Source organism: Staurois parvus, unplaced genomic scaffold (genome assembly GCF_062004578.1).
Source record: "Staurois parvus isolate SC_StPar_1 unplaced genomic scaffold, SC_StPar_1.0 ptg002904l, whole genome shotgun sequence".
Taxonomy (NCBI): Eukaryota; Metazoa; Chordata; class Amphibia; order Anura; family Ranidae; genus Staurois; species Staurois parvus.
The window spans coordinates 22,217-48,531 of NW_028320700.1; the positions used below are offsets into that span (position 1 = coordinate 22,217).

The window sequence follows — 26,315 nt, forward strand, 5'->3', positions numbered from 1 at the left end:
GTGTTAGGGCAAAGTGACAGGTTCTCTTTATAGGGAATACCCCTCACCCCAACCTCCCTCATTACTTCTCTTGAAACCCTTATGACTCGCGATCCAAGCCCCTGGAGCCCTCGCGGCTCGCGATCCAAGCCCCTGGAGCCCTCGCGGCTCGCGATCCAAGCCCCTGGAGCCCTCGCGGATCGCGATCCAAGCCCCTGGAGCCCTCGCGGATCGCGATCCATGCCCCTGGAGCCCTCGCGGATCGCGATCCAAGCCCCTGGAGCCCTCGCGACTCGCGATCCAAGCCCCTGGAGCCCTCGCGACTCGCGATCCAAGCCCCTGGAGCCCTCGCGATCCGAGCCCCTGGAGCCCTCGCGATCCGAGCCCCTGGAGCCCTCGCGATCCAAGCCCCTGGAGCCCTCGCGATCCAAGCCCCTGGAGCCCTCGCGATCCAAGCCCCTGGAGCCCTCGCGATCCAAGCCCCTGGAGCCCTCGCGATCCAAGCCCCTGGAGCCCTCGCGATCCAAGCCCCTGGAGCCCTCGCGATCCAAGCCCCTGGAGCCCTCGCGATCCAAGCCCCTGGAGCCCTCGCGACTCGCGATCCAAGCCCCTGGAGCCCTCGCGACTCGCGTCCCAAACCCCTGGAGCCCTCGCGACTCGCGATCCAAGCCCCTGGAGCCCTCGCGACTCGCGATCCAAGCCCCTGGAGCCCTCGCGACTCGCGATCCAAGCCCCTGGAGCCCTCGCGACTCGCGATTTAAGCCCCTGGAGCCCTCGCGACTCGGTACTGCATGCCCTGTGTGGACGAGGCTTAACAGCACTTTATTTTTTGTTTCACAAATATCAGTTTGCATTCAACTCCTTGAAACAGAATCCCGGCTCACAGATACAAAATGTAGAGGGTATAAGGCAGGATGTCATGTCTAGAGTCTTCCAGTAGGGGGCAGAGTCATACTCACGGGATTTCCTGTTTGCTCTTGATCTTTTGCGCTCTTTCGGAGCCACCACCCTTGGGTTGGGGTTCTGCGTCACCGATTGCACGAGTCGATCCATAATCTCATCAGAAGCATCAACGGGGGCTGCCCCGGGCTCCTCCTTGTTCCCGGACAGGTCGGGTGGACTGGCACGGCCTAAACCTAGAGCAAGTACACAAGGATGAGAGAAAGTACAAAAGACAAATAACTATCACTATATGTACTGAATAAAATATAATCTGTGCTTACAGTAGAAACCACAAACAGCACACAGTTAACCCTTTGATCGCCCCAGATGTTAACCCCTTCCTGCCAAGTGCCATTCGTACAGTGTCAGTGCTTTTTATTAAAACTGATCAATGTATTGATGTCACTGGGGAAGTCAGTGACACCAAGTCAGTTCCCACCCAGTGTCATAATGCCCCCTGCAGTCTTTTTATAAGTTGCTGATCGCCGCCATTACTAGTAAAAATATTTAAAAAAAAAATCCCTGTATCTATACCGCCATTTGTAAACGCTGTAACTTTCATGTAAACCAATTAATTTACACGTATTGGGATTTTTTTTTAGCAAAGACGTGTCGCAGAATACATTTTGATTGAAATTTATGACGAAATTTGATTTTTTAAAATTTTTTACTGGATATGTTTAATAGCAAAAAGTCAAAAATATTGTTTTTTTTCTCAAAATTGTCAGTTGTTTTATTTTTTATAGTGCAAAAAATGCACAGGCGATCAAATACCACCAAAAGAAAGCTCAATTCATGGGAAAAAAGGAATTAAATGTAATTTGGGTGCAGCGTTGCATGACTGAGCAATTGTCAGTTAAAGTAACAGCGTCGTATCGCAACGAATGGCCTGTTCAGGAAGGGGGGGGGAATGCTCTGGAGGGCGAGGGGGGGGGGAATGCTCTAGAGGGCGAGGGGGGGGGGGGAATGCTCTGGAGGGCGAGGGGGGGGGAATACTCTGGAGGGCGAGGGGGGGTGGAATACTCTGGAGGGCGAGGGGGGGTGAATACTCTGGAGGGCGAGGGGGGGGGGAATACTCTGGAGGGCGAGGGGGGGGGAATACTCTGGAGGGCGAAGGGGGGGGAAAATCCTCTGGAAAACGAGGGGGGAATCCTCTGGAAAACGAGGGGGGGGGAATCCTCTGGAAAACGAGGGGGGGGGAGTTCTCTGGAAAACGAGGGGGGGGGGGAATCCTCTGAAAAACGAGGGGGGGGGGGAATCCTCTGGAAAACGAGGGGGGGGGGAATCCTCTGGAAAACGAGGGGGGGGGGGGAATCCTCTGGAAAACGAGGGGGGGGGGGGAATCCTCTGGAAAACGAGGGGGGGGGAATCCTCTGGAAAACGAGGGGGGGGGAATCCTCTGGAAAACGAGGGGGGGGGAATCCTCTGGAAAACGAGGGGGGGGGGAATCCTCTGGAAAACGAGGGGGGGGGGATCCTCTGGAAAACGAGGGGGGGGGGGGAATCCTCTGGAAAACGAGGGGGGGGCATCCTCTGGAAAACGAGGGGGGGGGGAATCCTCTGGAAAACGAGGGGGGGGGGAATCCTCTGGAAAACGAGGGGGGGGGGGAATCCTCTGGAAAACGAGGGGGGGGAATCCTCTGGAAAACGAGGGGGGGGGAATCCTCTGGAAAACGAGGGGGGAGGGAATCCTCTGGAAAACGAGGGGGAGGGAATCCTCTGGAAAACGAGGGGGGGGGGAATCCTCTGGCAAACGAGGAGGGGGGGGGATCCTCTGGAAAACGAGGGGGGAGAATCCTCTGGAAAACGAGGGGGGAGAATCCTCTGGAAAACGAGGGGGGAGAATCCTCTGGAAAACGAGGGGGGAGAATCCTCTGGAAAACGAGGGGGGGGGTGATAGCCTCTGGAGGGCGAGGGGGGGGGGGAATCCACTGGAGGACGAGGGGGGGGATCCTCTGGAGGACGAGGGGGGGGGGGATCCTCTGGAGGACGAGGGGGGGGGGGATCCTCTGGAGGACGAGGGGGGGGGGGATCCTCTGGAGGACGAGGGGGAGGATCCTCTGGAGGACGAGGGGGGGGGGGATCCTCTGGAGGACGAGGGGGGGAATACTGTGGGGGGCGAGGAGGGGGGAGGGGAATCCTGTGGAGGGCGAGGAGGAGGGGAATCCTCTGGAGGGCGGGGGGATCCTCTGGAGGGAGAGGGGGAGGGAGAAATCCTCTGGAGGGCGAGGGGGCAATACTGTGGAGGGCGAGGGGGGGAATACTGTGGAGGGCGAGGGGGGGAATACTGTGGAGGGCGAGGGGGGGAAAACTGTGGAGGGCGAGGGGGGAAAACTGTGGAGGGCGAGGGGGGGAAAACTGTGGAGGGCGAGGGGGGGAAAACTGTGGAGGGCGAGGGGGGGGGGGATCCTCTGGAAGGAGAGGGGGGGATTCCTCTGGAGGGCGCGGGATTAAAGGATCACTATTAAAGACCATTTCAAACAAAGGGATCCGTGGACAATTCATACTTCTGACGCCTCTGCTCCTCCGTGTGTTCTGTTCTCCGCTGGAAGATATCAGGATGTTGGTCATGTTTTCGTGGCCTTCTTCGGAGGATTGCGTTTGTAACCTGGAACTGGTCATCGTTACATTGTTCTCTGTGGTGCCGGCCGCATTTGAGAACTTTGCAGTCTGGGAAAATGGAAAAAATCATTGTTCATAAAGAGGAATAAGAGCTCCAGCCATACTGGATAATCATCATTACAGGCACTTGTGTAGCCACACGGAGCTCAGGCATTTTCTGGCACTTTTTGTTTAGAAGCTTAAATCAGAATTTTTTGCAGGAAAATTACTTCTAACCCCAAAACATAAATTTTTTTAGCAAAGACCCTGGAGAATGCAATGGCCGATTGTTGCAATTTTTTAATTTTACACGATATTTGCGCAGTGGCTTTTCAAATGCAATTTTTTGGGAAAAAATACACTTTAATAAATATAAAAACCCCCCCAAAAAACACAATATATACGCCAACTGTTTGTAAAATATGAAAGATGATGTTACGACGTTTAAATAGATGCCTAACATGTCACGCTTTATAATTGCGCACGCTGGTGAAATGGCAACAAATTACGGTACTTGAAAATCTCCCTAGGAAAGGATTTATAAGTCTTAAATCTATTGATACGCAGTGTACAGACCCATCCACAAGATGGCGACATTGCACCATTTCACCTATCAGTGTATAAAGTGATGCTGATTCTGCCCCCCCACCCACCCGATTACCTCAGTGATCATCCTCCCTCTCGTCTTGTTGCGCTCTCGGTAAGCTGCTCGCTTCTGCTTTTGCTGTAAGACTCTTTCGCGGGTCGTTCTGTACTCCAGAGCAAACTCGCTAATAATCCTGCAGAAACGGGTGATTTTCATATCCCGGGCGGCTGAATACGCGTACCCCAAATACAAGAGAAATGAGCGGAACCTGCGGAGGGAGCACATGGACTAAAATCAAATACGACCCACAGACACCAACCTGACACCTTTTATATTTAAAATGTTACTAAACCCCGGACCCTGCATTCGCTATATCCGCTCTCCCTGGACCCCGCATTCACTATATCCGCTCTCCCCGGACCCCGCATTCGTTATATCCGCTCTCCCTGGACCCCGCATTCGCTATATCCGCTCTCCCCGGACCCCGCATTCGCTATATCCGCTCTCCCCGGACCCCGCATTCGCTATATCCGCTCTCCCCGGACCCCGCATTCGCTATATCCGCTCTCCCCAGACCCCGCATTCGCTATATCAGCTCTCCCTGGACCCCGCATTTACTATATCCGCTCTCCCCGGACCCCGCATTCGCTATATCCGCTCTCCCCGGACCCCGCATTCGCTATATCCGCTCTCCCCGGACCCCGCATTCGCTATATCCGCTCTCCCCGGACCCCGCATTCGCTATATCCGCTCTCCCCGGACCCTGCATTCGCTATATCCGGTCTCCCTGGACCCTGCATTCGCTATATCCGCTCTCCCCGGACCCCGCATTCGCTATATCCGCTCTCCCCGGACCCTGCATTTGCTATATCCGCTCTCCCTGGACCCCGCACTCACTATATGCGCTCTCCCCGGACCCCGCATTCACTATATCCGCTCTCCCCGGACCCCGCATTCACTATATCCGCTCTCCCCAGACCCCGCATTCACTATATCCGCTCTCCCCGGACCCCGCAATCACTATATCCGCTCTTCCCGAACCCCGCATTCACTATATCCGCTCTCCCCGGACCCCGCAATCACTATATCCGCTCTCCCCAGACCCCGCAATCACTATATCCGCTCTCCCCAGACCCCGCATTCACTATATCCGCTCTCCCCGGACCCCACATTCACTATATCCGCTCTCCTCGGACCCCGCATTCCCTATATCTAGTCTCCCCAGACCCCGCATTCACTATATCCGCTCTCCCCGGACCCCGCATTCACTATATCCGCTCTCCCCAGACCCCGCATTCACTATATCCGCTCTCCCCGGACCCCACATTCACTATATCCGCTCTCCTCGGACCCCGCATTCCCTATATCTAGTCTCCCCAGACCCCGCATTCACTATATCTGCTCTCCCCAGACCCCGCATTCACTATATCCGCTCTCCCCGGACCCCACATTCACTATATCCGCTCTCCTCGGACCCCGCATTCCCTATATCTAGTCTCCCCAGACCCCGCATTCACTATATCTGCTCTCCCCAGACCCCGCATTCACTATATCTGCTCTCCCCAGACCCCGCATTCACTATATCCGCCCTCCCCGGACCCCGCATTCACTATATCCGCTCTCCCCGGACCCCGCATTCACTATATCCGCTCTCCCCGGACCCCGCATTCACTATATCCGCTCTCCCCGGACCCTGCATTCCCTATATCCCCAGTATATGAATACCCATGCGATCCGATTCTAGTGCCGACCCAAAAAAGGATCCTGCACCTTTTTCTATTCGCTATATCCGCTCTCCCCAGAAACCGCATTTGCTATATCCGCTCTCCCCGGACCCCGCATTCGCTATATCCACTCTCCCCGGACGCTATATCCGCTCTCCCCGGACCCCGCATTCACTATATCCGCTCTCCCCGGACCCCGCATTCACTATATCCGCTCTCCCCGGACCCCGCATTCACTATATCCGCTCTCCCCAGACCCCGCATTCACTAAATCCGCTCTCCCCGGACCCCGCATTCACTATATCCGCTCTCCCCGGACCCCGCATTCACTATATCCGCTCTCCCCAGACCCCGCATTCACTATATCCGCTCTCCCCGGACCCCGCATTCACTAAATCTGCTCTCCCCGGACCCCGCATTCACTATATCCGCTCTCCCCGGACCCCTCATTCACTATATCTGCTCTCCCCAGACCCCGCATTCCCTATATCCCCAGTATATGAATACCCATGCGATCCGATTCTAGTGCCGACCCAAAAAAGGGTCCTGCACCTTTTTGGTGCGGGGGTGGTGCAATTTGAACCATACAAAATGTATGGCTCCAATTGCACCGCACACAAATCATGTGATATACCGCACAACATATATATGAACCCGGGCTCAATCAGGTGGTGAGGAGGCAACATATCACCTTCCCCACCAACTGTCTAACACACTTGGATCACTTTTCAGAGGAGCAGCAGTACCTGCTGCACTTGTGCATGAGCGCTTAGTTGCAATCAGCAGCGGCACCCTTAGGGCTTGTTCACATGTTAAGTTGGGGGGTGGGGTGGTAAAACCCTGTGGTTTTGTCATGGTTTTACCACCCCCAGTCCCTACTCCCTTTAGCTGCATTCAAGTAAATGGGGCCACTCTGCAAACGTCCCGCAACTGCATGCTTCTGTGGGGTCCAAGCAGACGGTGAGAAAGCGACAACACTGCCTGCTTTAACCCCTTGATTTGCTGAATCACTGGCCAGGACCTGCTGACAGACTTGTGCTTTACTGAATGACAACAGAGATTGGGCAGGGTGCGAGCGCACGCCCCGTACCCAGAGACGCTCGATCGCGTACATGTACATGATCCGGCGCAGAGGGGCCGCCTGCAGTAAAAGGACAGCGGGCGGTTCTTAGGTGGTTAATGGAGTCCCTGGAATTGTTTTGGGGCTGCTGTATGTACAGACTGAGGGCATTTCTTGTCTGACCTGTTGAGAATTCTGCGGTGGACGATCTTCAGGATGACGATTTTGTCGGTGCAGCTCTTCAGGAAATCGGTCATTTTGTTCTTCAGGCCGGGCTTCGTCTCGTGCTTGGCGATGACTTTCAGGCTGTCCCACGATTCCCGGCATCTCTTCTCCAGCTGAACCAGACTCTCCGCAAGATCGTCAAAATCCACCTGGATGGCACATGTGAGAAGTTAGGAATCGACCATCACCTAGCAGGCATTCGGCTAATTCTCCCGCTCCCTGGGGACTCTACAGAGATGGGAATACATCGAACCTTGCAGAGAGGAGATCTGAAATTGCTCGACCTACACCTCGAATTATTAACCGCTTCCCCGCCGCCCTATGGCACAAATACTGCTGCAGGGCTACGCAAAATCACATATATATATATATATGTGATTTTGCATTTCGGGGTAGGGGACGCGCGCGTGCCGCCCTGCCCGCACCGCAAGTGGCGGCTACGGGTGTCAATCACCGGCTCCTGTACGGAGATTCCCCATCGGCATCAGGCAATCGCTGAGGAACACTGACAGGGGAACACTGACAAGTCTGTATGCAAACAACACATGTTGCTCCCCTGTCAGCACCAGCATGCTGCTTTGTATGGCTCTGCATAGCCGCATGCTTACATAGTAAAACACACCCGGCACACAGATAACCCTTTGATCACCCCAGATGTTAACCCCTTCCTGCCCAGTGCCATTGGTACAGTGTCAGTGCTTTTAATTAGCACTGATCACTGTATTGATGTCACTGGGGAAATCAGTGGCAGTTAGTCAGTTCCCCCCCAGTGTCAGAATGCCCACCACAGTCCTGCTTTAAGTCGCTGATCGCCGCCATTACTAGTATATAAGAAAAAAAATCCCAGTATATATCCCGCCATTTGTACACGCTATAACTTTCAATTAATTTACACGTATTGGGAGCAGAATACATTTTAGCCTAAATTTATGGCAAAATTTGATTTTTGAGGATCGGGGGATCGCAGGGACAAGGTGAGGATGGGGGGATCGCGGGGACAAGGTGAGGATCGGGGGGATCGCGGGGACAAGGTGAGGATCGGGGGGATCGCGGGGACAAGGTGAGGATCGGGGGGATCGCGGGGACAAGGTGAGGATCGGGGGGATCGCGGGGACAAGGTAATTATCGGGGGGATCGCAGGGACAAGGTGAGGATCGGGGGGATCGCAGGGACAAGGTGAGGATCGGGGGGATCGCAGGGACAAGGTGAGGATCGGGGGGATCGCAGGGACAAGGTGAGGATCGGGGGGATCGCAGGGACAAGGTGAGGATCGGGGGGATCGCAGGGACAAGGTGAGGATAGGGGGATCGCAGGGACAAGGTGAGGATAGGGGGATCGCAGGGACAAGGTGAGGATAGGGGGATCGCAGGGACAAGGTGAGGATCGGGGGGATCGCAGGGACAAGGTGAGGATCGGGGGGATCGCAGGGACAAGGTGAGGATCGGGGGGATCGCAGGGACAAGGTGAGGATCGGGGGATCGCAGGGACAAGGTGAGGATCGGGGGATCGCAGGGACAAGGTGAGGATCGGGGGATCGCAGGGACAAGGTGAGGATCGGGGGATCGCAGGGACAAGGTGAGGATCGCAGGGACAAGGTGAGGATCGGGGGACAAGGTGAGGATCGGGGGACAAGGTGAGGATCGGGGGACAAGGTGAGGATCGGGGGACAAGGTGAGGATCGGGGGACAAGGTGAGGATCGGGGGGATCGCAGGGACAAGGTGAGGATCGGGGGGATCGCAGGGACAAGGTGAGGATCGGGGGATCGCAGGGACAAGGTGAGGATCGGGGGGATCGCAGGGACAAGGTGAGGATCGGGGGGATCGCAGGGACAAGGTGAGGATCGGGGGGATCGCAGGGACAAGGTGAGGATCGGGGGGATCGCAGGGACAAGGTGAGGATCGGGGGGATCGCAGGGACAAGGTGAGGATCGGGGGGATCGCAGGGACAAGGTGAGGATAGGGGGATCGCAGGGACAAGGTGAGGATCGGGGGGATCGCAGGGACAAGGTGAGGATCGGGGGGATCGCAGGGACAAGGTGAGGATCGGGGGATCGCAGGGACAAGGTGAGGATCGGGGGATCGCAGGGACAAGGTGAGGATCGGGGGATCGCAGGGACAAGGTGAGGATCGGGGGATCGCAGGGACAAGGTGAGGATCGGGGGACAAGGTGAGGATCGGGGGACAAGGTGAGGATCGGGGGACAAGGTGAGGATCGGGGGACAAGGTGAGGATCGGGGGACAAGGTGAGGATCGGGGGACAAGGTGAGGATCGGGGGATCGCGGGGACAAGGTGAGGATCGGGGGATCGCGGGGACAAGGTGAGGATCGGGGGATCGCAGGGACAAGGTGAGGATCGGGGGATCGCAGGGACAAGGTGAGGATCGGGGGATCGCAGGGACAAGGTGAGGATCGGGGGATCGCAGGGACAAGGTGAGGATCGGGGGATCGCAGGGACAAGGTGAGGATCGGGGGATCGCAGGGACAAGGTGAGGATCGGGGGATCGCAGGGACAAGGTGAGGATCGGGGGACAAGGTGAGGATCGGGGGACAAGGTGAGGATCGGGGGATCGCAGGGACAAGGTGAGGATCGGGCGATCGCAGGGACAAGGTGAGGATCGGGGGATCGCAGGGACAAGGTGAGGATCGGGGGATCGCAGGGACAAGGTGAGGATCGGGGGGATCGCAGGGACAAGGTGAGGATCGGGAGGATCGCAGGGACAAGGTGAGGATCGGGAGGATCGCAGGGACAAGGTGAGGATCGGGGGGATCGCAGGGACAAGGTAACGATCGGTGGGATCGCAGGGACACGGTAAGGATCGGGGGGATCGCAGGGACAAGGTAAGGATCGGGGGATCGCGGGGACAAGGTGAGGATCGAGGGGATCGCGGGGACAAGGTGAGGATCGGGGGATCGCGGGGACAAGGTGAGGATCGGGCGATCGCGGGGACAAGGTGAGGATCGGGCGATCGCGGGGACAAGGTGAGGATCGGGCGATCGCGGGGACAAGGTGAGGATCGGGCGATCGCGGGGACAAGGTGAGGATCGGGCGATCGCGGGGACAAGGTGAGGATCGGGCGATCGCGGGGACAAGGTGAGGATCGGGCGATCGCGGGGACAAGGTGAGGATCGGGCGATCGCGGGACAAGCACTGTGTAATCTCGAGTATGGCTTGGGGTTACTGCTTTTCATACTGTAAATTAACCCCGAGCCACACTCAGGATTACCGCCAGGAAGGTTAAAGGAGAACTCCGAACTTCAACCTTCTGATGTGACAAGCGAACATCTTATAACTCAGACAGTCACAATCTTGTGCTCCCAGACACTGTTCACCGGTCTAACACCTTATAGGTTACCATTAGCAATACCGACTCGTCCAATTTTCACCAAGGATGTTACGGTATCAGAAGTCGCGGCACACAGAAGGCGGCGGTGAAAACACTGACCTTGGAGGAGCGGGTTATAGCTGCGATTTCCGAGTACAGATCTGTCGTGTCGGGAAACTTCTCGATGACTATATTGCACATGTGATGGAGCAGCGTTTGCCGGTGTACTGTGTCCTTCACCTCCGACACCTTCTCCAGGTAGCTGAGGTCGAATCCCTTGGCCTAGGAGGAGAGGAGACAGGTTGACACGGCTGGTGGAGACAAGGACAAGAGACTGGAGAGTAGAGGAAACTTTGAAGAGAAAAAAAAATGGAGAAGACAACGTGACAACGATCTCCGGCATTGCGACATTCTGTGTACGGAGTTTACGGTCACGGCCCCTCTGTATGAACATACAAGAATCTCACACTCGGAAACACAGCGATTACCCAGTGCTGATTGTTCAGGGCACTATCAACATACAGGCGGGAACACAAACTGACTCACGCTTGAACCGTTCAGGAAGTTGCCGACTGACAGCAGCGAGGCCAGGATGACTTTGAATGTCTTGTTCTTGGAAAGTTGCTCCATTCCCAGCTTCAGATCAAACAACGGCTCTGCGATTTCCTAGGAGAAGATGGACAAGGCAGGAAGAGTCTATTAATTGGTTCATTTAGTCCATCGTTTCCCAGCCTTGAGCGCCTCCAACAGGACATGTTGAGAATCTCCCTTTCCATAAAATAGGTGTCAGAAATACCAAGCCGCTGACATGGATTTAAGGCACCTGTGCAAGGTAAAGGAAATCCTGAAAACATGACCTGTTGCAGGAACTTGATGGGAACCATTGATCCAAGTCCGTGCACAACCTGTAGTGGAAAAAAAGGGTAGATAAAAAAAAGGCCAAGGCCTTCGAGATTCACTTTAACCACTTGACCTCCGGAAGATTTACCTCCCTTTCTGACAGGGTGGGGGATCGCAAGGACACGGTGAGGATCGGGGGATGGCGGGGACAAGGTGAGGATCGGGGGATGGCGGGGACAAGGTGAGGATCGGGGGATGGCGGGGACAAGGTGAGGATCGGGGGATCGCGGGGACAAGGTGAGGATCGGGGGATCGCGGGGACAAGGTGAGGATCGGGGGATCGCGGGGACAAGGTGAGGATCGGGGGATCGTGGGGACAAGGTGAGGATCGGGGGATCGCGGGGACAAGGTGCGGATTGGGGGATAAAAAAAGGCCAAGGCCCACGAGGTTCACTTTAACCACTTTACCTCCCTTCCTGACCCGGCCATTCTGTACAATACAGCGCTGCATAATTTTAAAATAGTTGTAAAGGCTGAAGGTTTTTATTTAAAAAAAAAAACTTCTGTGTGCAGCAGCTCCCCCAGCACCCCACCCAATCCTTACCTGATCCTCATCGCGATGCAGCAATGTGAATGCCAGCCTCGGCTGTCCCGGGTCTCTGCCTCCTCATTGGCTGAGACAGCAAGCGGGAGCCATTGTCAATCACAGCTAGTCAACCAATGAGGAGATAGAGGGGGCGAGCCAAGCCGCAGCTCCCTGTGTGAATGGACACATGGGGCAGCGGATGCCCCCATAGCAAGCTGCTTGCTGTGGGGGCACCCGACAGACAGGAGGAGCCAGGAGAGCCTGCGGGGGACTCAAGAAAAGGAGGATCCGGGCTGCTCTGTGCAAAACTATTACACAGAGCAAGTAAGTATAGATTATTTTACAAAAAAAACAAAAACCTTTAGAATCGTTTTAACTGCGCAGTCATGCAATGCTGTACATAAATTAAATTTATGTCATTCCCCCCCCCCCCACAAATAGAGCTTACTTTTGATGATATTTGAACACCTCTGCATTTTAAATTTTTTGCGCTACAACAAAAAAGATCGGCAATTTTGAAAAAAAAATATATATTTTTTACTTTCTGCTATAAAACATATCCATTAAAAAAAAATAAAAAAAATATCAAAATTGCTTCATAAAATGTTTTCTGTTACATATTGTTGGTAGAAAAAAATCCCAATAACCGTATATCGATTGGTTTGCGCAAAAGTTGTAGCGTTTACAAACTATGGAGCCTATAGTAGAATGTATTTATTTATTTTTATACTCGTAATGGTGGCGATAAGTGAATTTTAAAATCGGAACTGCGATATTGCGGCGGACAATCGGGCACTAACTGACACTAGCTCTTTGTGGGAACTACTGACACTAATACAGTGACCGGTGCTAAAAATATGCACTGACGCTGTACCAATGACACTGGCTGGGAAGGGGTTAAATATCTGGGGTGATTAAGGGGTCAACTGTGTGCTGTTTGCACTAGGTAATGTGCTGGATTCTGTTACCCTGCCTTGCAGGGAAAGAGAATCCAGCACTCTGCTAGGACACGCTGATCACTTTATTGGTGTCACTGGGGATGTCAGTGACACCAAGTCAATTCCCCCCCAGTGTCAGAATGTCCACCACAGTCCCGCTATAAGTCGCTGATCGCCGCCATTACTAGTAAAAAAAAAAAAAAATCCCAGTATCTATACCGCCATTCATAACCGCTATAACTTTCACGTAAACCAATTAAATTTACACATATTGGGATTTCTTTTTACCAAAGACACGGAGCAGAATACATTTTGGCCTAAATTTATGACAAAATTAGATTTTAAAAATTTTTTTACTGGACATGTTTAACCACTTCCCGTCCGGCCGTTGTATATAAACGGCCGGACGGTGGCACTGCAGGGTCGGGTGGCCGTCTATAAACGGCCTCCCCGCACCCTGCTTGTGCGCGCTCCCTGGGAGCGCGCAGCACCGCGATCCGGTGCCCGCTGTGTCCTCCGGACACAGTGAAACACCGATCGTCGGACGGGACCTCTGTACGAGGTCCCGATCATGTGATCACTGATTGGCCAATCAGTGATCACATGCAAAGTAGTAAGCAAGATGTCACTTCTGACATCATTGCTTACTATGTGTGAAATCTGTGAATGATCACAGAGGTCACATGGTACAAGGCTATTCACAAAAGCCTTGTACCATGTGACAAGCTGTGACCAATCACAGCTCACTCAGTTCTTCTCAATGAGTGCAAGAATGCACACAGAGAGAAAGAGAAATGATTGCTTTTACATCCTATATGGGTGTAAAAGCAATCAATGTAAAAAAATTAAAAAAAATCTTCATCACCCCTCACAAGTAGTACAGTGTCACCGTGGTGACACTGTACTGCTAGGGTGACAGTATGTAAAAAAAAAAAAAATAATAATAATAATAATATAAAAAAATAAAATAAAAATGTAAAAAAAAATGTTTAAAAATTATAATTTTTGCTTATAAACTAATTTGGATTTTTTTTTTTTTTTACTAAAAAGATAACGGAATAAATTTTGGCTAAGATTTATGATGAAATATTATTTATTTGCAAAATTTTATAAAAAAAACACTTTTTTTCAAAATTTTTGGTCATTTCATTTACATAGCAAACAAAAAACAAATCCCAGTGGTGAATAAATACCACCAAAATAAAGCTTTATCTATCTCAAAAAAATGGTAAAAAATTCATTTGGGTACAGTGTTGCATGACCGCACAATTGTCATTCAAAGTGTGATAGCGCTAAAAGCTGAAAATTGCCCTGGTCAGGAAGGGGGTAAAAGTGTCCGGTCTGGAAGTGGTTAATAGCAAAATGTCAAAAATATAGTTTTTTTTCTCAAAATTTATTTATTTTTTTATAGCGCAAAAAATAAAAAACCCGCAGAGGTGATCAAATACCACCAAAAGAAAGCTCTATTTTGGGAAAAAAGGACATAAATTTAATTAGGGTGCAGCGTTGCATGACCGCGCAATTGTCAGTTAAAGCAACGCAGCGCTGTATCGCAAAAAATGGACTGGTCAGGAAGGGGGGGGGGGAATCCTCTGGAGGGCGAGGGGTCAAGAGGGAGCTGGGGCTGACATTGAAAGGTTTTTTTCTTAATGGAGAACCACTGTTAAGTATGTATGGAATCTCTTTACAATATGGCCACCCCCCCCCCCCCCCCACTGATGGCTAATCTTCCTGATGCTGCTGACAGGGTCACTGTGTGATGAGTGGAAAGTGGATTACCTTCTCCATAGTCTCGTAGTCCAATTTGTAGGCCCAGAGCTGGAGGCGAGAGGTCAGGCCGCTAATAGAGGACAGGGTGAGGAGGAATTGTTCGGCCGATCCCAGAGGCACATCGGGGTTCGCTATCTGAGCCTCCTGAATCTTCTGCTTCTCCTCCTCTGTTGGGACCATCGTCAGGATTTTCTGGCACAAACAGAATGAATGAAATCAGGACGGAAGATCGCAGGCACACGGGACAGAACACATACAGGATCTCACCCCTCACATTTCTGTAAACATTTTATTCTTTATATATCTTTTCATGTGACAACACTGAAGAAATGACACTTTTGCTACAATGTAAACTCCTTTGGTGGACCATGGTGAGGCCTGTTCTGAGTGGAACCTGTCCTGTTACATCGCTGTATGGTCTTGGCCATTGTACTGCAGCTCAGCTTCAGGGTCTTGGCAATCTATTATAGCCTAGGCCAGGGGTAGGCAACCAGAGAGCCGCAGGACTACAAGTTCCATCATGCCTTTGCAAGTCATAGCTGTAACTGCCAGTTTTGTAATCTTTGCAATGCCTCATGGGAAATGTAGTTCCACAACAGCTAGAGAGCCACAGATTGCCTAGCCCTGGCCTAGGCCATCTTTATGTAGAGCAAAAATTCATTTTTCAGATCCTCAGAGTTCTTTGCCATGAGGTGCCATGTTGAACTTCCAGTGACCACATGACACCGGGGAGGGAAAATTGCTAATTGGGCCCAATTTGGAGATTGTCACTTAGGGGTGGAGTCACTTTTGTTGCCAGCGGTTTAGACATTAATGGCTGTGTGTTGAGTTATTCTGAGGGGACAGCAAATTTCCATGTTATACAAGCTGTACACTGACTACGTCACATTGTAGCAAAGTGTTATTTCTTCAGTGTTGTCACATGCAAAGAGAGAATCAAATATTTACAAACGTGAGGGGTGTACTCACTTCTGGAAGATACTATATATATATATATATATATATATATATATATATATATATATATACACATTGTATACAGTCCGGGGGAGGGGTGGACTCACTTCTGGGAGATACTATATATATATATATATATATATATATATATACATTGTATACAGTCTGGGGGAGGGGTGGACTCACTTCTGAGAGATACTATATATATATATATATATATATATATATATATATATATATATATATATATATATATATATATATATACATTGTATACAGTCTGGGGGAGGGGCGGACTCACTTCTGAGAGATACTGTATGTAAACTATGTCAGTCATTCACAATCCTTGTTGTGGCCATCAGAGTATCACAATGTGAAGCGCAGACCTTTTTAAAGCCAGAAGGAGCCATCTTGGTTCTGCTGACCCTTCTCAGAGGAAGCCTCTGGTCTAGAAGCGGATTACCCTCATTTCATTGGCTGGAGAGGTTAGGTTGTCAGCTGCTGTGATAGGATTAACCTACTAACGTCACCGGCGTAGACAGCAGCAAGATTAGCCGGCTCCAGAAGTGAACGCAACAAATAAAATCCCAACAAACCAGCTGCTCCGTGAGATAATGTGTAACCAGCCATATCGTGACGGAATTGGTGGAGGAACGAGGATGATGTGTAGGCGGCCATATCGTGACGGAATTGGTGGAGGAACGAGGATGATGTGTAGGCAGCCATATCGTGACAGAATTGGTGGAGGAACGAGGATGATGTGTAGGCGGCCATATCGTGACGGAATTGGTGGAGGAACGAGGATGATGCGTAAGCGGCCAAATCGTGACGGAATTGGTGGAGGAACGAGGATGATGTGTAAGCGGCCAAATCGTGACGGAATTGGTGGAGGAACGAGGATGATGCGTAAGCGGCCATATGGTGACGGAGTTGGTGGAGGAACGAGGATGATGCGTAAGCAGCCATATCGTGACGGAATTGGTGGAGGAACGAGGATGATGCGTAAGCGGCCATATCGTGACGGAATTGGTGGAGGAACGAGGATGATGCGTAAGCGGCCATATCGTGACGGAATTGGTGGAGGAACGAGGATGATGCGTAAGCGTCCAAATCGTGACGGAATTGGTGGAGGAACGAGGATGATGCGTAAGCGGCCAAATCGTGACGGAATTGGTGGAGGAACGAGGATGATGTGTAAGCGGCCATATCGTGATGGAATTGGTGGAGGAACGAGGATGATGCGTAAGCGGCCATATTGTGACAGAATTGGTGGAGGAACGGGGATGATGTGTAAGCGGCCAAATCGTGATGGAATTGGTGGAGGAACGAGGATGATGCGTAAGCGGCCAAATCGTGACGGAATTGGTGGAGGAACGAGGATGATGTGTAAGCGGCCAAATCGTGATGCAATTGGTGGAGGAACAAGGATGATGCGTAAGTGGCCATATCGTGACGGAATTGGTGGAGGAACGAGGATGATGTGTAAGCGGCCATATCGTGATGGAATTGGTGGAGGAACGAGGATGATGCGTAAGCTGCCATATGGTGACGGAATTGGTGGAGGAACGGGGATGATGCGTAAGCGGCCAAATCGTGATGGAATTGGTGGAGGAACGGGGATGATGCGTAAGCGGCCAAATCGTGATGGAATTGGTGGAGGAACGAGGATGATGCGTAAGCGGCCAAATCGTGACGGAATTGGTGGAGGAACGAGGATGATGTGTAAGCGGCCAAATCGTGATGCAATTGGTGGAGGAACAAGGATGATGCGTAAGTGGCCATATCGTGACGGAATTGGTGGAGGAACGAGGATGATGTGTAAGCGGCCATATCGTGATGGAATTGGTGGAGGAACGAGGATGATGCGTAAGCTGCCATATGATGACGGAATTGGTGGAGGAACGAGGATGATGTGTAAGCGGCCATATTGTGACAGAATTGGTGGAGGAACGGATATGATGTGTAAGCGGCCAAATCGTGATGGAATTGGTGGAGGAACGAGGATGATGCGTAAGCGGCCAAATCGTGACGGAATTGGTGGAGGAACGAGGATGATGTGTAAGTGGCCAAATCGTGATGCAATTGGTGGAGGAACGAGGATGATGCGTAAGTGGCCATATCGTGATGGAATTGGTAGAGGAACGAGGATGATGTGTAAGCGGCCATATCGTGATGGAATTGGTGGAGGAACGAGGATGATGCGTAAGCTGCCATATGGTGACGGAATTGGTGGAGGAACGAGGATGATGCGTAAGCTGCCATATGGTGACGGAATTGGTGGAGGAACGAGGATGATGCGTAAGCAGCCATATCGTGACGGAATTGGTGGAGGAACGAGGATGATGCGTAAGCGGCCATATCGTGACGGAATTGGTGGAGGAACGAGGATGATGCGTAAGCGGCCAAATCGTGACGGAATTGGTGGAGGAACGAGGATGATGTGTAAGCGGCCATATCGTGATGGAATTGGTGGAGGAACGAGGATGATGCGTAGGCGGCCATATTGTGACAGAATTGGTGGAGGAACGAGGATGATGTGAAAGCGGCCAAATCGTGATGCAATTGGTGGAGGAACAAGGATGATGCGTAAGTGGCCATATCATGACGGAATTGGTGGAGGAACGAGGATGGTGTGTAAGCGGCCAAATCGTGATGGAATTGGTGGAGGAACGAGGATGATGTGTAAGCGGCCATATCGTGATGGAATTGGTGGAGGAACGAGGATGATGTGTAAGCGGCCATATCGTGACGGAATTGGTGGAGGAACGAGGATGATGCGTAAGCGGCCAAATCGTGACGGAATTGGTGGAGGAACGAGGATGATGTGTAAGCGGCCAAATCGTGATGCAATTGGTGGAGGAACAAGGATGATGCGTAAGTGGCCATATCGTGACGGAATTGGTGGAGGAACGAGGATGATGTGTAAGCGGCCATATCGTGATGGAATTGGTGGAGGAACGAGGATGATGCGTAAGCTGCCATATGGTGACGGAATTGGTGGAGGAACGAGGATGATGTGTAAGCAGCCATATCGTGACGGAATTGGTGGAGGAACGAGGATGATGCGTAAGCTGCCATATGGTGACGGAATTGGTGGAGGAACGAGGATGATGCGTAAGCTGCCATATGGTGACGGAATTGGTGGAGGAACGAGGATGATGTGTAAGCAGCCATATCGTGACGGAATTGGTGGAGGAACGAGGATGATGCGTAAGCGGCTATATCGTGACGGAATTGGTGGAGGAACGAGGATGATGCGTAAGCGGCCATATTGTGAAGGAATTGGTGGAGGAACGAGGATGATGCGTAAGCAGCCATATCGTGACGGAATTGGTGGAGGAACGAGGATGATGCGTAAGCGGCCATATTGTGAAGGAATTGGTGGAGGAACGAGGATGATGTGTAAAAGTGAACCTGAACACAAGAGTATAGGTTTGCCGTCTCATGAGGCACATCTGGAAATGTTAATTGTCCCTAGATACAAAGAAGACGCATGTCTCCATAATTTAATTTGCTGAGAAATCACTTTTGAAAAACACAGCCATGGCCATCTTGAGTAAGGGCAGATGATTCATGTAGCATTTATTTGCTGGAATCCACCTGTCCTTAGTTGTAGACACGCAAGCAGGAGAGGGTGTGCTTAGCTGAGAAAGCCCCTCCTCCCCTCCTGAAGACTCCTGGGATGTATGATATCATTTGTCTAGAAATGGACACCAGGAAGTAACTGAAGAAATGTAAAAAGAAAAACCCCGAAAAACTTTAAAACCAGCAAATATGATATGTTTTCCTATCAATTTGCCTATAGTAGCAGCATAAGGATTAGAAATAGTCCATGCTGACAGAGAGTGAAGCGCTGCTTTAACTTTTTCCAACTAGTCAGCAGATCACCAGCCATCGGGGCAGCTCCATCGTGAGGAAGCAAAGCCCTGCTCCTTTACCAAGATGGCGGCCTCTACACAGTGCAAGTACTCTTTTAATAAGCACCAATGAATTCTTCAATTTTGATCTTTTTCAAGAGTTTGTAATTCAAGCACGGCAGCTAAGCTAAAATTTCGGGAACCCAGGCGGAACATCACAGAGTTCTCCCTCCGCTTTCTGCGTCACCAATCACATTCAGGCTTCCAAGGCGGGTTTTAATCTGATGTAGATCGGAGTCAGTAACTTCCTGTATGAAAAATGAGTATAGAGAGGGAAGAGCGCCCAGCGTTCAGAGTAATACCAAATTCCATGGAAGGGTTAACCATCTTTTCTTGAATATAATGGATTTACAAGTTGAGTCCCCAACACCACCATTGACCCGCGGAACCACGAAAAAAACCACGATTATAAATAACTCAACCAGTCCAGCGCGGTCCCCGACTCCAACTAATCCTTGTATAAAAAAATTAGGATGGGCACTCACCTCTATTCCTTCTTTGCTGATTGCATATTCATCAAAGTTCAAGATGGCCGTCTTGATGATGTGCACAGTGGGGAGGACGGTAAGGCCAATGTTAATGGCATTGCTCCTCTTGGGGTCCAGGACAACCAGAGTCTGCTTCTTCGCATCTACCCCTTTCTGTGACAGGGAACAAAAATGGCTTAGACTGGTTCTCTTTTCACTAATTCAACTATTGGCTAAAATAATCCGCTCTTCTGGCAAGAGCCTACATGTGCTTAATGCAGTGTTTTTCAACCTTTTTTCAGTCAAGGCACCCTTTAGAATTGCGCACAATTCCCGGGGTGCACCAGTCTCAGGGCTCGTTCGCTAAGGAGGTGCGCCCGAGTGCGACCGCTTTTCTTCATGTTCCCACAGGTTGCTTTATAATTAGGCTGCTCTGTGCCTGTGAAACATGCAAAAAAGGTGCTGGCATGATCTTTAAACCGAGCCCCACCAAAATGAATGGTAGTGTGGTACCATGCGCTTTAGTGGGCGCAAACATGCATGCAATTGGTGGATGCATGAGGGTGGCATTAGGAATTAATGGCACCTGCGTGCAACTGCAAAAGGTAAGGCATTTGTGTGTGGTGCGGGAAACCGTGACTTACTGAAACCTGGTGTGAAAAAGCCTCAAAATGTCGTTTGTATGGCAGAGTAAAGCAATCAGTAGGTTGTAAATCTCCATCCATCCCCTCAGCTAGCACAAATCCCCCCTCCTCGCACAAACACCCCCCTCCCCCCCAAAAAAATGCCCCCTCCTCCCAGAAATCCTCCTCGCCCCAATGCTAGCCACAAACACCTCCTCCTAACCACAAATCCCCCCGGAAAATAAACCTCCTAGCACAACAAATTCCCCCTCCTAGCACAACCCTCCCAGAACAAACACCCCCTCAAAAACACCCCCCTGGTAGCACAAATCCCCTCTGGTAGCACAAATCCCCCCTGGTAGCACAAGTCCCCCCTGGTAGCACATACCCTTCCTTCTCCCACAAATCCACCCCTCCCGTCCCCGCTAGCCACAAACCCCTCCTCAAAAATGCCCCCTCACAAACGCCCCCTTGTAGCACAAATCCCCGCCCTGGTAGCACAAATCCCCCCCCCCCTGGTAGCACATACCTCTCTCTCTCCCACAAATCCACCCCTCCTGTCCTTGCTAGCCACAAACACCACCTCAAAAACGCCCCCTCCTACCACAAATTCCCCCTGCTAACCACAACCCCCCCTCCTCCAAAATGCTCCCTCCTAAGCACAAATCCTGCCTGCAAAATAAACCTCCTAGCACAAACCCAACCCTCCTCCCACAAATCCCCCCCCACCTGCTAGCCACAAACACCCCCTCAAAAAAAAACTCCCCCTCTACCACAAATCCCCCCTTGTAGCACAAATTCCCCCTCCAAAATCCCTCCCCCCAGCACAACACCCCTCCCTCCCCTTTCCTCCGCAGCCACAAACACTTCCTCAAAAATACTGCCACCTACCACAAATTCCCCCTGGTAACACAAATCCCCCTCCTAGCAACCCCCCCCACCAAAAAAAAATGCCCCCTCCTGTACAGCAAATCTGAAAGCTCTGTTTGTACCCGACCTCCTGTGCAGAGCTTTCGGTTTTGCCGGCAATAGTTCTAGATAGCAGGGAGGAGGAACGGGATGTGCTCTCCCCGGGATGTGCTCTCTGTACACAGAAGTTAACCAAAGTAACTTTTCACCATCCGACTGTACAGGGCTTTATGTAATTGTGCCATGGCACCCCTGGAGACTTTGTGGCACCCCAGTTGACAAACCCTGGCTTAACAGACAGTGTGACACTGCTCCTGGTCACCTGCAAGCGTCTTCTCACATCTTACAGTCTCCTGCTGGCCACCCATACATTCCAACCTCATTGCAGCATCTACTGTAGAACAACTGTAGCCTCTGCTATGTTTTACACAAAGCAAAGACAAAAAATTACATGTTGGGGTTAATCCTGTTCCCCCGGGATTTCCCCTCCCTTCCTGTCCCAAAGACAAAGCAAAAAAATAAGATTTCTCCAGAGAGAAGCAATACCCCTCCTACACAGTTGTCACCAGAACACGTTTCCCCATTGGTAGACTTCCGAGAGAACTCGTCAGATGAGTTTGGCACTTCGGGGCCTCCACAATTAGGCCCCGAAAAGGGCAAAGCGCACCCGAGAGTCCTCTACAGGTGGAGAACAGGAGCTGAAGCCATCCTTTATCCATCTCATTCACGTTTATGCAACAGTAGTCGTCTATGGGCAGACGGCCAGCATTTTGTTAAAGTCTACCAGAACCTGTCAAGCTAATTCTATCTGTCTTGCACCAGTCTTTTCTGAGGTGACTGATACAGGTTTGGGGAGGGGGGGGCACATTTGAACATTACTAGTTTCAATGTTTTGGGCTACCAGAGAAAGCAGCTACAGTAACTTTCATTAAGTATTCACCTTGGCAGAAACCAGCTCTTTAGCTTTGGATTCAAAAAGATGTTCAAGCTTCTCAGTGTCCACCATCACCTTATCCAGAGACTCCCACAAGGTGCCTTTTCCAAATTTCCCCCGGCTCTGGCAGTCTGCCTCCTTCATCTCTTTCCAGAACAGTTTCACCGTCTTCCTCTTCTTATTAAACGCCGGGGTGATAGAGTCCATAGATTTGGTACTGAAACTGGGTGGAGCTGGAGGTGGTGGAGGCAATTGTGGTCGTGCACCAGGTGGAGGGCAGGCAGGGGGTGGTGGGAGAGGTGAAGGAAAACCAGGGCACCCGCCAAATGGGGGTGGTGGTGGAGGGGGTGGCAGAGGAAGTCCTGGAATAGACGGGGGAGTGCAATAGTTTGCCGTGGACGTACGGGAAGGCAGAACAGATTCTGAGGCCTCAAAATCGAGAACGTCAAAGTCCTCCTCCTCACACAGGTCAGTAAAGTCCAAATCTTTAATCTTAAGCTCTGTCTGAGGCTGCGGCGCCGTCTTCTCCCACAGCGTTTCGGCTGGTTTCTTAAAGGGCGTCATAAGCGTTTTTTCGAGGTTCTTGGCGTTCGTCTCTGCATCAATACTGTACTGAGCTCTCACGGCTTTGCGCAGATCTGAGCCGTTCTCAACAGGGACTTTGGTGGGAGAGCTCTCGGTCTCGCATGGTTCAGTTCTGGGTGTAGGAGCCCTCTTGTCCCTCGGTGGTTTTCCTATGTCGTTCCCAGCAGCGTTCTTTGCGTTGAGCAGTTCTGTGTCCAGGTCAGAGCTCTGTTTATTATTGAACATGTCCAGCATGAACTTCTTAGAGCTGCTTCGGTCTGTGGTAGGTGGAGGAACAGGACTGGCTAAAGAAAAAATAAATTAAAAATAAACATATTAAAGGTTGACTTTGATCAGCGATATAAAAAAGCAGAGAAAACCAACTAAAATATCATTACCTCCCAAACATATCTACTGTATGTTCTTGCAATCCCAAACTTTGCCTTTGGAGGCTAAAGGTTAAAGTATCAGTCCACCCAAAGTTGACATATCAGTGTTTGGTAGATACCGGTGAGCCACACAATCTATTCATTTTTGGTGCTTCTTTGAGACTAGCTTGTGAAATTTTAGATGGGAGTGAACATCTCTGCACAATTGCTGCTGAGAGTTATTAACTTTAATTATGGAGAATACAACAGGTGGGACCACCAAAACTCCAAGTGGTTGGAATACAGCCAGGGACAACAGCAGAAAAATCCAACTGCTAAAAGCAGCTGGTGGAGGACTCGTCCCAAAAAACTTACTTTTGCTTGGAATATCCTATTAAAGGCTAACCCCAGCTTCCATTTAACTTGAAATCGTTTCTTTGACTTGACGGCTCGTATTCCTAATGAGATTTTAAAGTTCAATAAGATCTGGCGCCCTTGGCACCTCTCAGAAGCACAACCATCCCATTGACGTTGCACTCATGATGCTCTGCCGGTTCGGGGTTGTATGGGGATGTTCAGTAGGGAAGGTCTCGTCGTCCTCTAGAGACTCTTTTCCCTCTCTTTCATTCCTCCTTTCCTCTCATCTATCTTTTCAGGGTGGTGCTACCATTAATGATACAGCACATTCCTTTTGGTTGACATTTTATTATTATTGCATATTGATTTGTTGAATGTTATGGTCGGATGGCTCTACGACACGTTAATTTCACAGGTTCTAGAATGTATATCAGGGGTCTCCAAACATTCTAAACAAATGGCCAGTTTACCGTCCTTCAAAATTTAGGAGGGCCAGACTGTGGCCATCAGGAGTAGAAAATTCCCTCTTTGATATACAGTAAGGGGGAGGGGTGTCCCATCTTTGGTGTCAGTGAAAGGAATAAAGCCCCATCATTGGTGTCAGCAGGAAGAACAGTATCCCTTCTTTGTTGTCAGTGATAGGAAGTGTCCCACTGTTGGTGTCAGTGAAAGGAATAAAGCCCCATCATTGGTGTCAGCAGGAGGAACAGTATCCCTTCTTTGTTGTCAGTGGTAGGAATAGTGTCCCACTGTTGGTGTTAATGAAAGGAAAAAAGCCCCATCATTGGTGTCAGCGGGAGGAACAGTGTCCCTTCTTTGTGGTCAGTGGTAGGAATAGTGTTCCATTGTTGGTGTTTGTGGGAGGAATAGTGCCTTATTATTAGTGTCAGTGGAAGGAATAATGCCCCATCATTGGCATCAGCAGGAGGAACAGTATCCCACCTTGTGTGTCAGTCGTAGGAATAGTGCCTCATTGTTGGGGTCAATGGGAGAAATAGTGCCCCATCATTGGTGTCAGTCGAAGAAATAGTGCTCCATCATTGGTGTCAGTGGGAGGAATGATGTCCCATCATTGGTGTCAGTGGGAGGAATAGTGCCCCATCATTGGTATCAGTGGGAGGAATAGTGCCCCATCATTGGTATCAGTGGGAGGAATAGTGCCCCATCATTGGTGTCAGTGGGAGGAATAGTGCTCCATTGTCAGTGTGAAGAACTATTCCCCACTGTTCCTGACAGGGGGGGGGGGGGAATGGCTGGATAAAAGCAAGCAAAGGGCTGTACCTGCAGTTTGGAGACCACTGATACTATTCATGCTATAAGGTTCATGTCTTTATTATACTTTATTACTTTGTTGAAAATGCTGTTGGACACCTTGATGGATATTTTTTGGAAATCTCCATGCTGCTGCTGGAACACAGTGCTGTATACTCTGCATGTAGTGGATGCTATATACAGTTTATACAGCGCTGACAGCAGCTGCATGTATTATAGAGGGAAAGAGTTTGTTTCAACCAGCTTGGTCCAAATAAACTATTTAAAGTTAAAGTGGTTGTAAACCTCAGCTATGAAATATGAACAAAGTACAGTCAGGTCCATAAATAGTGGGACATCGACACAATTCTAACATTTTTGGCTCTATACACCACCACAATGGATTTGAAATGAAACGAACAAGATGTGCTTTAACTGCAGACTGTCAGCTTTAATTTGAGGGTATTAACATCCAAATCAGGTGAACGGTGTAGGAATTACAACAGTTTGCATATGTGCCTCCCACTTGTTAAGGGACCAAAAGTAATGGGACAATTGGCTTCTCAGCTGTTCTATGACCAGGTGTGTGTTATTCCCTCATTATCCCAATTACAATGAGCAGATAAAAGGTCCAGAGTTCATTTCAAGTGTGCTATTTGCATTTGGAATCTGTTGCTGTCAACTCTCAAGATGAGATCCAAAGAGCTGTCACTATCAGTGAAGCCATCATTAGGCTGAAAAAACAAAACAAACCCATCAGAGAGATAGCAAAAACATTAGGCGTGGCCAAAACAACTGTTTGGAACATTCTTAAAAAGAAGGAACTCACCGGTGAGCTCAGCAACACCAAAAGACCCGGAAGACCACGGAAAACAACTGTGGTGGATGACCGAAGAATTCTTTCCCTGGTGAAGAAAACTCCCTTCACAACAGTTGGCCAGATCAAGAACACTCTCCAGGAGGTAGGTGTATGTGTGTCAAAGTCACCAATCATGAGAAGACTTCACCAGAGTGAATACAGAGGGTTCACCACAAGATGGAAACCATTGGTGAGCCTCAAAAACAGGAAGGCCAGATTAGAGTTTGCCAAACGACATGTAAAAAAGCCTTCACAGTTCTGGAACAACATCCTATGGACAGATGAGACCGACATCAACTTGTACCAGAGTGATGGGAAGAGAAGAGGATGGAGAAGGAACTGCTCATGATCCTAAGCATACCACCTCATCAGTGAAGCATGGTGGTGGTAGTGTCATGGCGTGGGCATGTATGGCTGTCAATGGAACTGGTTCTCTTGTATTTATTGATGATGTGACTGCTGACAGAAGCAGCCGGATGAATTCTGAAGTGTTTCGGGAATATTATCTGCTCATATTCAGCCAAATGCTTCACAAC

At 50.5% G+C, this 26,315-nt stretch overlaps 1 protein-coding gene across 1 annotated transcript in view; it reads right to left on the minus strand.

Moving 5' to 3' along the window:
- The window catches only part of FHOD1 (formin homology 2 domain containing 1), a 154,270-nt gene that overhangs the window by 8,740 nt on the left and 119,215 nt on the right, over positions 1-26,315 (minus strand). The window contains exons 17-25 of the mRNA XM_089666909.1: positions 22,387-23,249; positions 19,933-20,088; positions 14,583-14,765; positions 10,986-11,105; positions 10,560-10,721; positions 7,075-7,265; positions 4,183-4,375; positions 3,428-3,590; positions 939-1,115 (exon numbers count right to left, since the gene is read on the minus strand). Coding sequence (XP_089523035.1) covers positions 939-1,115; positions 3,428-3,590; positions 4,183-4,375; positions 7,075-7,265; positions 10,560-10,721; positions 10,986-11,105; positions 14,583-14,765; positions 19,933-20,088; positions 22,387-23,249 — 2,208 coding nt within the window. The remainder of the gene's footprint in view (positions 1-938; positions 1,116-3,427; positions 3,591-4,182; positions 4,376-7,074; positions 7,266-10,559; positions 10,722-10,985; positions 11,106-14,582; positions 14,766-19,932; positions 20,089-22,386; positions 23,250-26,315) is intronic.